At 35.3% G+C, this 14858-nt stretch overlaps 1 protein-coding gene across 4 annotated transcripts in view; it reads left to right on the forward strand.

The window, feature by feature from the left end:
• Positions 1-14858, forward strand: part of Tex10 (testis expressed 10) — a 63271-nt gene that overhangs the window by 34403 nt on the left and 14010 nt on the right. For all 4 annotated transcript variants that reach the window (XM_005382811.2, XM_005382814.1, XM_005382813.2 and 1 more), the window contains exons 8-11: positions 246-421; positions 1693-1870; positions 7147-7232; positions 9131-9264. In XM_005382811.2, coding sequence (XP_005382868.1) covers positions 246-421; positions 1693-1870; positions 7147-7232; positions 9131-9264 — 574 coding nt within the window. The remainder of the gene's footprint in view (positions 1-245; positions 422-1692; positions 1871-7146; positions 7233-9130; positions 9265-14858) is intronic.

A 14858-nucleotide genomic window follows, 5' to 3' on the forward strand; every position in this document is an offset into this window, starting at 1 on the left:
ACTGCAATTTAGATAGGTCCCAAATTGCATAATTTCCTAATTTAATGGAGAAAACCTTGGAAAATGCTACTACCAGATAAATTATGCTGGCATCTGTAGGGTCAGTTATTTAAATGAATAAATGTAGTGTTACTGGTACATACTTAGTCACCTTGTTGGTATATTTTAAGTTGAAAAAAATTTTTTGTTGTTTTCTTTGTCTTTGAAAATTATACTGTATCATGTTCTTCCTTGACTTTCCTAAGATACCGTAGTAAACTGTTATCCCGTTGGCTGGCTGGTTTACCATTGCAACTTGCTCATCTTGGCTCCCGGAATCCTGAGCTCTCTACACAGCTGATTGATATCATTCATACTGCTGCAGCACGAGCAAATAAAGAACTACTAAAAAGTTTACAAGCTACTTCGCTCCGAATTTATGGTAAGAGTTTGTTTAGTGGTGTAAGTAGTCATTGATCTGGCCCAAAATGGGAAAGACAATTTTAAGGGAGCTCTTCTGAGTCTCTAAATCTATATTTGTTCCACTTGCCGTGGTTACACTGCCCAAAGAAAACATCAAAAATAATTTTATTTTCAGTAGCATTATTTATTAGAATAATTATAGAAGATTAATAGTCATAGAAGCTTTTTGCATTTTTAAATTATCTTTGACACCACCTGCTATTCAAAAATTCAAAATTAATAACTACTTTAAAATTTTTGCTTGAAGCTTTGATGGCAAGATCATGTCTTTGTCATTTAATCATAGTGAACATCGTATATGACTTCTTTATTACTTCTTTGTTTATCCCTGCAACTTATATTTTAAGCAAAATATCAAACTATAGTGAAATATATATATGTGCATGTATACATAAACACACATACAGTTTATATTGAGGTATAATTCACATAAAATTTAAGATTTTAAAGTGCAAAATTCAGTGAGTTCTTAAACATATTCCTGAAGTTGTACAACTATCATCACTGTTTAATTCTAGAGAGTTTCCTCACCCCATAAGGAACCCTGTACTCATTAGTTTGTCCCTCAGTTCCTTCTTCCTAGCGTCCTTGTTAACCACTAATATACTTTTGGTCTCTGGATTTACCTGTTCTGGACATTTACAAATAGATTTTTTTGAGGTCTTTTACATGTGGCTTCCTTCCCTTAGCATATTTTCAAGGTTTATCAGTGTACCAAGCGCCCATACTTTATTTCTTTTTATTACTGAGACACGTTCTCTTGTATTGATGTGCTTCTTGTATTTATCAATTCATCAAATGATAGACATTTGGGTAGTTTCTGCCTTTGGGGGGTTATATTTTTAAATATTGCACATAACTGTATACAGAACAAACAGGTGAGTCTTTTGGATTAAATGAAGTTGATAATTAATTGTTAATGTTAGAAGAATTGCTTTTCTTTTTTGTTCTTTATGCACAATCCCCTTTCCTTTTTATCTTATTAAAGTTCTTCTAATACGACACTTAATATTTTAGTATTAAATCTTTAAATAATTATGTTCAGTGTTTTACTTTAGGAAGTAGCATTATCAGCCTTTCTTACTTTGATATTAAATTTTTACGTCTAATTGAAATTCAGTATAATTTTCAGCCTCTAATTCAGTGAAAGTCATCAGTCTGCCTGATTTATTTCATCTCTGGTTTGTATACCTCTCTCATAGTTGAATTTAATGTGTTTATTTCCCACAGATCCACAGGAAGGTGCTGTGGTGGTTCTTCCTGCAGAGTCTCAGCATCGATTGGTTCAGCTTGTGTATTTTCTACCCAGCCTGCCTGCTGATTTGCTTTCTCGATTAAGTCGTTGCTGTATTATGGGAAGACTCAGTTCAAATTTGGCTACCATGCTTATTGGGATATTATACATGAGGTATCCTGCTCAAGTGAACTGTATTTAAGTGTATAATCTTTCCCTTCTTCCTCTAACTAAAAAGTTGTAAAATACAGAGGCTTTTAAAGTCACCACTACTCTTTTTGTTTACTCTTAGTGCCACTGTTCTCTTTTTTTAATCTTTTTTTATTTTAAAGAGAAAAAACACTAAAAATCATGGCCTAAAATTTCAAGATAAGATAGTAGGAGAGTAACAAAGGTTTTGACTATTTTGGATAACTGCACTTCAATGCAGTCATGTTCTTTTTTTCTTTTATGTTTGGCTTTTTTCACTTAGTAGCCTTGTTTCTAAGGTTCATCACGTAGCATATACCAGAATTTTACTCCTTTTTAACGCGAATACTCCATCATGTGTGTATATTTTGTTTATTCATTCATGTGCTGATACACATACGAGTTGTTTCCACCTTTTGGCCTTTGTGAATAACGCCTTTATGAACATTGGTGAACAATACCTTTTAAGACTCTACTTTCAATTTTTTCAGCTATGTACCCAAATATGGCCTTGCTGGATCGTATAATAATGCTGTGTTTTTATACATATTTATTTACTTTTGTGGGCCTGGGTATCAAACCTAAGGCCTTGCACATTCTAGGCAAGTGCTCTACTGCTGAACTACATGTATAGCCGCATGTGATTAAATTTTGAGGAACTTTTATATTGTTTTCCACGGTGGCTATAACCTTTTAACTCTGAAAGGTTTTGTAACAGTTTCATGTTGCCAGTGTTTAAAGTGTCAGCAAACACTTTGCGTCTCCTGTCATAGTATTTTAGTGTTCATCAGTCTTTATTAGTCGTTGTGGTTGATGGCCAAGGTCAGATGTAATTCTAGGCACAAATTGAAGTCTAGGTGGTACATGAAGTGTTTTACTAAAGACTGTTTCTCTTGTACAAATCTCCTACCCCAGGTAAGTAGGAGTAGCTCATCTTTTGTTTTGTTTTGTTTTGTTTTTTCCGGTACCGAGAATCAAAATCATGACCTTGCGCTTGCCAGGCAGGCGCTGTGCCGCTGAGCTAAATCCCCAGCCCATCATCTTTTAATATAGTGTAGAACAGTGATGGCAAGCCTTGTAGAGCTTTCAGTGGGAACAAACAGCCAGCTGTGGCATGTGTGCCATAGGTTTGCCACCACTGGTATAGGACAAATATTTTGACTATCATTACTGAAAGTGTGCTTCCTAACCGACCGAACCTTTTCTTCTAGTAGAAGAGAGGTAGCTCTTTGCAGTACATTTATATGTGAAAATTGCAGGGTTTTTTTTTTTTTTTTCTTTCTTTTTTTTCCTTCTTTTTCTTTTTTTGGTTTTTCTTTCCCGGTACCGGGAATTGAACTCACTACCTTGTGCTTGCCAGGCAGGTGCTGTGCCACTGAGCTAAATCCCCAGCCCCCAGAAAATTGCAGATTCACTTCTCTGTGTATGTGCACTAGAGACATTTGGTCATATTTCTAAGTCTCTTATAAACATTGATTAATTTCCTATTTTTTCCTTCTTAGAAATAAAAAAACTCACACTTTGTGTAGTGTACGCATTTACTTAATGCTAAACCTTTAAAAATTTTTAATTTTAACTTTCTCTGTAACTGAAGTAGTTTTGTATTTAGTAACTTCAAATGGAGGGCACTGTATTTCTTACAGATAATTTTTTAAACATTTAAGACCCTTTTTTGAACGTTTCTTGAAATTTTGTTTGGAAGGTATATTTAATACCTTTATCAGTGGCGGTGCACACCTATAATCCCAGTAGTTGGGAGGCCAAGGCAAGAGAATCAGTGAAAGTTTGAGGCCAGCCTGAAGTGCATAGTGGGACCCTGTCTCAAAAAGACATACATATCTTTATCAACATTAGTTATGATTCACTTGTGCTTAGTGTCTTAGTTCAGGATAATTGTAAAAGTTTTGCTTTTTAAAAAATCTTTTTTCTTTATTGGGGATTTGTAGTGAGAGATGGAAAACATTACAGATACTGGAAATAAGGGCTTACAGTCATTAAAAGCAGAATTGGGTTAGGATGTATTTCAGTTTAAAGTGCATATTTAGCATGTGTGAGGCTCTGGTGCATGTATGCATGTGTGCGCACATAGGCACAGTTGATTGTTACTGTAGTTAAAGGTCCACCAAATAGTTTTACTTTTTAGTATTTGTATAGTTGGATTTCTTTCTCTAGATATATTATTTCCATGTAGAGTAATCTCCTTTTTTGTTTGTTTTTTACAAAGAATGCAAAATCAAGACTATGCAGCTTGTGCAGACCAATGCCATTTTTTTTGTTTGGTTGGTTGGTTGGGTTTTTGGTTGGTTTTTTCCGGTACCGGGAACCAAACTCACGACCTTGCGCTTGCCAGGCAGGCGCTTTTGCTGCTGAGCTAAATCCCCAGCCTCCCCAATGTAATTTTTTATGACTTCTCATAGGGTCAGAATTTAAGACTGATGTTTGATTTCTTCAGGTGTATTTTTTTTTGTTTGTTTGTTTGTTTTTCTGGTACCGGGAATCGAACTCACGACCTAGCGCTTGCCAGGCAGGCATTGTGCCACTGAGCTAAATCCCCAGCCCCCTCTTCAGATGTGTCTTGACTTACTTCATATCATTAGTTTTCTCTTCAAAATATCCCTTCTTTGACCATGACTATTCACTAGTCAACTTTTTAAGTAAAATCTCTTACTGTTACACTCGTTAGTGTTATACTAGTTTTACTTCTTGATTTCATCTGATCTGGGCACTGTTGCTAGAATTAATTTTCCTGAAATATTTCTTTAGTCATTTCTGATTTGTATCTTGTTATGTTAATTGGACCCTGAGGTCAACTCAGTTTTTGTAGTTTTGGAGTATTGGTGCTCTATCAGAGGTGTTTTATGAATAAGGTACTACCTAAGTGGGTTATTCCATGTGTGAAAAATCTCTCAGCCAGAATTATTTATGTTTATTTTGTCTTAGATTTTAAAAAGGTCTATTTAGATTTGCTGCCTTTGCCTTTTTACCACCCATTTATGACTTCCCAGAATTTACATTTTCCTCATACTGCTGTATTGCAGGCTCACTAGAAGGATGTTGGAGATAGCTTACAAAGCGAACCAATACCCTTTTGAACCCAGTAAAAATGGTAGTCATTTGTGCCATCCAGTAGCTTCCAAGGGGTAACAAATCCTTTTAAGAGTCTATTGGGGACAATGTGAAGCAGTATATCACACTGTCTTTAAAATATGGTGACTATGCATATCACAGATTCTGATGCCTAACCTTTGTTATTCAATAATCATATCTGTTGGCCTTTTCTTGGTTCTTAACCTTTCTGCCCTTGATTTATTTACAGTTGGATTGGGGGACTATAACACCTAAATATAGAAAGGTAGCATCTGATATTAAATAAGATCTCTGAGGAGAGAGAAATTGCTTAGACTAACAAAATTGGTTTGTGTTTTGTCTTAATTAATTTTCTCTTATTGTTAAGATGGAATACCCAATGCCCAAAAATTAAAGAAGCAAAGATTTGTTTAGCGTACAGTTTGCAGAGGTTTCAGTCCAAAATCAGCATGGCAGAGGGGCAACAGTTATGGTCGTGGAAGACAGGAAAAGGAACTAGAGCAAAAGGGGAGGAGAGGGAGAGCAAGCCTCTTTCCCTCCTTTGTATTGTATCCAGGCTACCTGCCTCAGGACTGGTGTAGCACTGACACCCACAGTCCCAGCATTGAACCATGAATCAGTCACAAACTCTATAAGCCTGCCCCAATAACTGCATGAGACTTTGCGGGGACATCTAGATATAAACCATGCTATGTTTTAAGAAAGGTTGGGGCTGGGGATTTAGCTTAGCGGCACAGCGCCTGCCTGGCAAGCACAATGTCGTGAGTTAGATTCTCGGTACCAGAGGAAAAAACAAAAAGGAAAGGTAAACATATTATTTTTTCTGCCAGGGGGAGTTTCAGTTTACCTGTTTTGCCCTCTGTGAATAGTAATAGCCCCCTTTCTTGTATATATGATTACCATAGTTTGTTAAAAGCAATGTGATGTATCACTTGTCATTTTTCCCCAGTAAGACTCTGAAATAGAATTGCTACTCCTTTTAGCCACTGGATGGCACAATTGCTTTCCTGTATTTACTGGGTTCCAGGATCTGTTTTCTGACTACTTTTCTGTACCCCTTTCTGTGGGCTTTTTATACCTCCTAGTTGGTGCTGTTTCCCCTATAGATTTTAACTTATTGCCTAGGAATGACACAGGAATGTTTCTGTTATTTTATCTCTCCCATTTAAAAATATTAAATACAAATTCAACTATTACAGTGGTTAAAAAAAAGTAAGTCCTTATAGATGAATTAGAAACTCCTAATTTTGTATGGCATTTACTCAGATATCTGTGATAAAATTTGTAATTTCAATTTCTTGGATCTGGGGCTGGGGATTTAGCTCAGCAGCACAGTGCTTCACTGGCAAGCGCGAGGTCATGAGTTCGATTGCCGGTACTAGGAAAAACAAAAATACAATTTCTTAGGTATGATCATTCTCAACTCTGTTATATCGATGCTCTGTATTTGCTTGCTTTCTAGCTCTTCCTTAAAAGGAGTTTTTAGAAATGTTACTTGAAACTGAGCTTATAGCAGGAACCAAATAACTCTCATTAAAAAGTCATTTTACATTTATCTACTCCTTTAAGTCCTCTACCAATTCCTTAGCTGCACTATTGTGAAACAGACCTAGGTGTAACTTTGCTAAGAATAGGAATACATAGTTGTCCTAGAGGGACTTTAAAAATGTTTTCTTTGCCTAGTTAAGATACTTTAGCTTAGAGAAGAAGCTGGAATCTGATTAAACTTAACTCATTTGCTCAGAGTAAGAATTCATAAAAATCATATAGTAAGCACATAATGGCAAAACCTACTACCAGAAAGCAGGGCTTACACCTTGGCTTCTTGGAGACTTAATTTTGAAATGGAGTAGAAATTTTCATTATCTCATGTATATGGATCAATTCTGCTTTTAAGTGAAACTTTTCATAAATATAAAAGTTAGAATTTCTAATTTCATGTTACAATACTTGAGCTGTTGTGTAATACTTAAACAGTATATACTCTGGTTTTGTTTTAAGCTATTAAGTTGGCTTGTTTACACTAAAGGAAAACGATAGGGCTGGGAGTATATTTTCATGGTGGAATGCATGGAGGCCTTACATTCAGTCTTCAGACACACCCCCTTCCCTCAAAAAATAAAAAGAAAAGAAAATTGGACTTCTGATAATAATTCTCACATTGCTTATTGTAGATCATCATTTTCTGGATGGAAGTATTCAGTTAAAGACTGGCTGAGTGAAGTGGACTATTTCAGCTTCTTATTTTCCACACTTACAGGTAAGCACATTCACTTGTTGGGTTACAAAGTAGAAAACCTAGTGTGAGTCGTGACCACTGTCTTAGAAGTTTTGAAAATAATAATCTATCCTGGAACGATTTTTTTACTGTGATTAATAAGTGGTAATCTTTGAAGGAATATTTCACCCTACCTTGTCAAGTTCCTGAGACAGGGAGACACATGATTTGTCTTTATATTTCTCATAATATTAAGTACTAAAAGCTTGAAGATTATTTGAAAGTCACCTTTCATATTTTTATTTTTTCCTAGTCTTCTTAACTTTATTCTTGCTGTTTGCATTGAGGTGTACCTAATGAGCTCTTTTAAAAATAACTGGAAAATCAAAATCCTATTGCATGCTTTAAAAAATTGATTAAAGGGGCTGGGGATTTAGCTCAGCGGCAAAGCGCCTGCCTGGCAAGCGCAAGGTCGTGAATTCGGTTCCCGGTACTGGAGAAAAACCAAAAATCAAAAAAAAAAAAAAATTTGATTAAAAATACCCATTTTAAATGTTTAAAATGTTCAATATAGCTGTTTTCTATATTCTGCTTGTCCTCAGAACAACATTGCTAAAATGAGTAGAAATGTTAGATAAGTTTTATTACTGTTGTTTTGAATGATTGTGCAATAGTATTTCAACATCTCTATTTAATACTTAGATGATGAGGTTCTTTGATTAGGGCAGTTAGTTAATATATTGTCAGAATTCAAAATTAGTGGTGCACGCCTGTAATCCTAGTACATGGGAGACTGAGGCAGGAGGATTACTGTGAATTTAAGGCCAGCCTGGGTTACACGGCAAGACCCTGTTTCCAATAAAAAGGAGGGTGGGGTGGACTTGACAGATTCTGGCATGAAGTTGAATCTAACAAGATCAGTATTTAAAAAAATAAATGTGAACTCATATGTTTATCTGGTATTTTTAAATGTGCATTTGAAATAGAGATTTTGTTTTAATTAGTTACCTGTCTGAAAGTTTACTGGTTTTAGAAAACTCATTAGGAGGCAGTACTGTTATGTGGCTATTAAATAGAAATTCCTCTTTAGGCCATGCTCAGGTAACTAAAGTGATCTGAATATCAAAGCAGGTAGTTAGGTTTTCCTGTATCAATGGTAGTTTGCGCATTCTGAGAGCAGCTACCTATCAGGAGAGATGCTGACAGGTTGTCCATATAGGTATGGCTAAATACAATGGGTGGTAGTGGAAACAAATTTTGTTGGATAAGGTACAACTGAAAGAACTAAGAATGTGTTGTCCAAGCACAGGGCCTACACACACACACACACACACACACACACACACACACGAGGGGTAGACCAATTTGAATGCCTGAAGTATTATGTAAGAACGTGTATTGTTTGGCATGTATATGAAAGTTCTTCATTTCTCTTTTTATTTTTATTATTTCTTTATTTTAAAGAGAAAAGAACAAAAACTAATTAACAAACACAAAGAATTTCAGACAAGGTGATAGAAAATTAACAATTGTATTACATATTGTCATCTTCAAATTGGTTAGTCAGATACACAAATATACGCGTGTAAGATATTTGCTGTTTTTAAACGGACCATTAATTGGGAAGATTATGCCTTGTACTTTCTTTAAAAGTAAATGTGGTAGAACTGGAAGAGAAGGGGGTAAAATACATTTCTTGCTATATTTTAGGCTGGGTCTAATCACATTTTCTGTGTATGTAATTATATGAATTTAACTGCCTCCATTGCTAGAATCTCATTTTTTAAGATACTACATGAGATACAGAAACTCAGAGAAAACAGGATAGATTAATGAAAGATTTGCTTAAAGGTACATACCATTTGTGTATTAAAATATTATAAAGAATGTTACTTCTTCGTGAGTGATTTTTAGTTGGCTTTCTTTCTTACCTGCCTTAGGGTTTTCAAAAGAGGAGTTGACTTGGCTTCAGAGCCTTCGAGGAGTTCCTCATGTTGTTCAGACACAGCTTTCTCCTGTGCTTCTCTACCTTACAGACTTGGATCAATTTTTGCACCACTGGGATGTAACAGAGGTAATAGTGCATCTAAAAATAAACTGATAATTACTGAAAATCTGTTCATGAACCACAAATAGCTACTATATATTAAGGGTTGTCTCTTGTGAGATGCTTTTAGAGGTAGAATAATACAAAAAACGGTCTCTCTTCTGAAAATGCTTACTGTCCTGGATAGGAAGTGTGCATTTGTAAAAGAGGAGTGGTTTTCATTATGTTATTCCACTAGAATAGAACAGATCATCAATTTGAATCATAGAGGCAAATATGCTTTCTCTTATTTAACTGTAGTATAGATCCATCTATTTAAAAAGAATTTGACTTTGTTACTGGAGTAACATTTAAGGGTTGGTATCTTTGAAGGTGACCTACTTATTTTTATGAGGTTTTTTTTTGTGTGTGTGTGGCATTGGGGATTGAATCCAGGGCCTTTGCACTGAGCTACATTCCCAACCCTTTTGTATTTTTTATTTTAAGACAGACTCTTGGTAAGTCACTAAATTGCTCAGGCTAGACTTGAAATTGTTTGTAGTCTTCCTGCCTCAGGCATGCACCATCATTACCAGTTCTAAAGATGTAAAAAACGTTATTGAAAAGACTAAAATTGTAAAACGTTATTGAAAGCGTAGCTCAGTGATACAGCACGTAGCTAGTACACATAAGATACTGAGTTTAATCTCCAGACCACACAAAAGTAAAGTATTTAATTCACTAGTTCCTTTTGTTTTAAGAATTAATACACAGTTCATCAAAATTTAAATTAATTCAGGGGCTGGGGATTTAGCTCAGCGACACAGCGCCTGCCTAGCAAGCACGAGGTCGTTGATTTCCATTCCTGGTACTGGAAAAAAAACAAACAAAGTTTAAATTAATCCTTCCCCAAGTTTTGAAGTCAGTGTACAAATGTAAAAGTAAATATAGTAAGTTTAAACAATTTTTTTAAAAGGAGACCTTGATTTACATTTTGTTCCGTTTATGAACTATGGTAGTTAAAAATGTAAACTGTTAAAATAATGTTAATATGTTCAGTATTTGTTAAGTAGTTTGGTTTTCTGACAAACCTTCATAAATATTAAAGCAAATCTTATAGTTATTTAATCTTTAAATATGATTTTAGTATTTCTTTTTCATAACTATTTAGTGAATCTTAAACACCACACATCTAAATTAACTCATGTTTCTTGTTTTGGCTTTTGAGGCAGCATCTCCAGGTTTACCTGGAACTTGCTCTGTAGCCTGTTTGGGCTTTGAAGTTGTGATCATTGTGCATCAGCCTTCCAAGTGCTGGGATTACAGGCATGCACCACCACGCTGGTCCTGACATGCTTTAACATGTTTACCATGGGGCCATAATTTGTATGTCTCGCCGCTGTGGTGTTGTGATTTGAATTCAGTTGTTCCCTGCCAGTTTCAGCCACTGGTGGTACATGAATGAGTGTTCTATCAGGTGGTTTGTACCACTTCTCAGGGAGGTCTTTGATTACAGTAATGCAAAGAAAGGCATTGATGTGGCAGAACAGATGTCATACTACAGTTCTTAAGGAAAACATTAAAATAGTATAAAAAACTATAATACAGCTAATATGTGGTATAGCAGTTGTAAATGCATATTATATATACCAACAATGGGGTAGCCATAAGATTTCCATGTTAATAAACTATTCATGAATATAAATAAATTTCTTTTAGTCTAATGAAATAAATTTGTTGATTATTATATTTTTAAATTTGTTTGAACAGTATTAATATTTGTTTTTGCCACCAGTGTTATAAGCTGCCTAATGGGGGAGTCACGCATATATAACTGGTGGTTCAAGCTGGTGGGAATGTGTTAAATTGGAGTTATAAAGCTGATCTTTCACCCCAACAGGCAGAATTTTCTTAAATGTTACAAATACTAACACTAAATCCACAAAGACTTCATAAACATGAACACTAACGATTTGTGTGTGTGTCCTCTGTTGTCTTCATCACCTCCCCGCGCCCCCCACTCCTATATGCTTTTCTTTCTGCTTGGAACTGAAGTAGAGATTGAACCTAGAGCCCTTGTGTATGCTAAACACATGCTCTACTACTGCTACGGCACCAGCTCATCATTTTGTTACTTATTTACTTTATTATTTTTGTTCTTGGTTTTTTTCCGCTACCAAGAATCGAACTCACGACCTTGCACTTGCCAGGCAGGCGCTGTGCCACTGAGCTAAATCCCCAGCCCTCATTTTGTTATTTAATTAACATTTGTTAAATGTCTTTTCTTGGAATTAAAGGTGCTTATCCAGTAAGAATGTACTGTAATTATGTTGGCCACTCAAAATTTTCACTCAAAATCTGAGGCTGTATTCTTTGTTGGCAGATTTTTTTTTTTTTTTTGGTTTTTTTTTTCTGGTACCGGGAATCGAACTCACAACCTTGCGTTTGTCGGGCAGGCGCTGTGCCGCTGAGCTAAATCCCCAGCCCCCAGATATTTTTTTTTACCTCCTAAATGATCCAAGCAACCTTTGGCTAGGACATTGACTGCATTTTATCCTGTAACACCCATTTGCTAAGTCACTACCCCAACATCTTTGTCAGTATTCTTAAACATAGTAGTCTTAAAACTACTAACACAGTAGTAGATACAACCCAGTTGTTCTGTATTGTTGCTATGCCAACTGATTTTATTCAGCTTATCTGTTCACTTCATTCAATTCTGGAGTCTCTTCAAGCCCTTCCTCTCTCTTTGGGCTGTACCTTTTATATGTATTTAACATTTCTGTCATGGCTTTAACTCTGGTCACAGTGTTAACTAATGTCATACCTGGAGCTGTGTTTACTTATAGGTTCTCCATAGATACTAGCTTCTACAAAAAAAAAAGAAATAATGAATTGGGTAACCAACCTAATCCTTTAATACCTAAAATTTTTACTTTGTTTCATAGCAAGTTGAGATTAAGATCTTAAATACTAGATCCAGGGATTTATTTGATAACAGTATAGTAGTAATGGTTTTACAGGATAGGCTGATACTGATGTATTTAAACTATACTGTGATACTTTGCAAAAAGCATTGTGTGGGAGTTTGTTGGTCCAGATTCTAGACATGATTTTCCAGTATGTAGTTTGATGATTTAGACAACTTAGGCTTTATTTTTATGAGGTCTTGAACTGAATGGTGGTTTCCACAGCTTTCTGGTTTCTGACAATTTAAATGTTTAAAAGCATGTCATCTCTGTAAAACCAGGGTACAGTTGTCATGAAAGTATAATCAACTGTATTTCTGAGGTAAATGTTTGGCAGGGCTGTGTATGAAATTTCAAGATTGCTGTCTTTGAAATGTTAGGACACACATTAGAAAAAAATTGGAAACTTTTAGTTTTTAATCTTCTAAAGCAAAGAATTCGGTCTACTTTTAGATGAACTTTGTTGTATTCATGTCAGTTTTCATGTGAAAAATATTTGACTATAGATAATCAGTTTATTTGGACAAGTTGATAAAGTGAGATTGTTTAGTTGTTTGTGGTAGTATTGTTTGCTTAGGCCACAATCAGACTTTTTTGGAATAGGTGTTAGAAAATATAATTGAGGACAGACTGATCATACTAAAAAAATCTTCCTCTTCAATAGCACACACAGTAAAATTAGAGTGATAAACAGAAGATTAGCATGCCCCCTTATACAAGGACGACATACAAGTGCTTGAAGCATTTCATATTTTAAAAAGAAAAAAATTATTCTTTCATCCCTGTATCCTAGCCAGTCATTTTCCTTCCTAAGGTTTTGCTAGTTTCTGATACCTGGTTTCTGTTAGTTGTAGATATTTTCTAGCCTTTATAAAAGACTACATATATTCCTTTGCCTTTTTTCCTTTTACAGAAATAATCTACTGTATATACTGGTCTGAACTTCACAGTATTGGTTTAGTTTCTTTGTTATGTTACCTCTGACCAGTAGAAAATAGTTCCTTGATACATTTTTTAGAAGCAGTAGTTAGGAGATATCTGAAAGGAAAGAATATTATTATTTTTGAACAATAGTACCTTTCTCAAGTGGACATTCCCTTTCCAGGTCCAGCAAAGTTTTAAGGTTAATGTTATTATGTACATATGATATTCGGTGGTTGCAAAAGAACTTGTAGTGGGAGGTTACTGAGGATTAAAACCCAAGCACATGCTCTAACCCTGAGCTACATCCTTAGTTTCCAAAGAAGTTAACATAGATAAGCTCTGAAAAATGATTATGTAACATTCATCCAGTTTAAGAAATACTGTACAGTATTTCTAGTATTTTTGAAATCCCTTTACCCCTCCTTTGGTGTAACATACTATCTTAGATTTTATACTTTTGTTTCCTTGTGGATGTGCAACATATGTATGTAACTGTACTATATTGTTTAGTTTTACATGTTACTGAACTTTTAAAAGGATATTTTTATATATATTTATATATATATATATCTTTATAGAAGAAGTTTGCTAACTTTTGTTCTAGGGTTAATTTGCTCCACTGTATGTTCTTCTGCTATCTTCTGAATGACCTGGGTGCTCCGGAAAGACCCACCTGTTTCTCTGGTCCGTTTGAGTCTTGAGAATTGTTCAGTTCATGCCTCTTGCTTGTTCTTAATTGGCCTCCTAGTCTAACCTTTGTGTTCAGTAGAATATCTAAGGAAATGGAGCTTTTCCTCTTTATTCATCCATGCAAATTTTAGTTGCCACAGCTCTGAAAGGCCTGTTTATATCTCACTTTGGTCACTGAACTTCTGACTTTCGGTGTTTGTTGTCTACTGCCTTACATTTGAAAACATTCGTTTTCTGTACTTGATCAGTTTTCTACCTGTGCCCTGTGGAATTGTCGGTCTGGTCCTAAGTTGCTCCTTCATGGGTGGAAGTAAAAATCTTATATTTCATAAATAGGAGTGGCTGCTCCTGGCAAAAGAGCAGAGCTCCCCCCACCCCCGAAGATCAGTAACTTAGTAGCACGTCACCCATTTTGATCATCACACCAGTAGGAAAACTTTTCTGAAAAGATCAAGTCTGAACTCACTATGGAAGGGATTCTGAACCTTTGAAACTTTCCTCCTATGTTATGGTTTTATCTTCTGCCATATTTCTCTCCCTCATCATATTTTGTCTTGCACTCCTTTCAGTTTTCATCTTGTCTGATTGAGAAGTGATTTTGCTACTAAAGCTAATAAATTACCTTTCATACTTAACGTATCATTTTCTGTGGAGAGCAGATGCAATACTCATGGCTTGTTAATTTTTCTGGTGAAGTTCATTGCCAAGTGAAGACTGGATCTGCTGCTTAACATCCCCATTTTTATGTGATTGAACTGAGCTAGTCAGAGCAGGTAGGTCTTGAGTTTTACTAAACAGAGTTAATATATCAAGACCACTTATTCTTGGTCTGTCAGATGTTTAGGTTAGTCTTTGAAATTGTGACTAATGGTCAAGTTAGTGTTTCTGGTTATACTGTTGACTTCCAGATGACTAAAAAATTAGTGATTTTTCTGTGTAGCAGCATGGCCTTTTCCATTTAGACCTATGCAGCATGGCAAGGTGACAAGAATTCTCTTGATATCGTTGTAACCTGTTTAAACAAAATAACACATTATAGACCTAAAACTTTAAATCACC

The sequence above is a fragment of the Chinchilla lanigera genome, unplaced genomic scaffold, assembly GCF_000276665.1.
Source record: "Chinchilla lanigera isolate Chin_1 unplaced genomic scaffold, ChiLan1.0 scaffold00018, whole genome shotgun sequence".
NCBI classification, from domain to species: domain Eukaryota; kingdom Metazoa; phylum Chordata; class Mammalia; order Rodentia; family Chinchillidae; genus Chinchilla; species Chinchilla lanigera.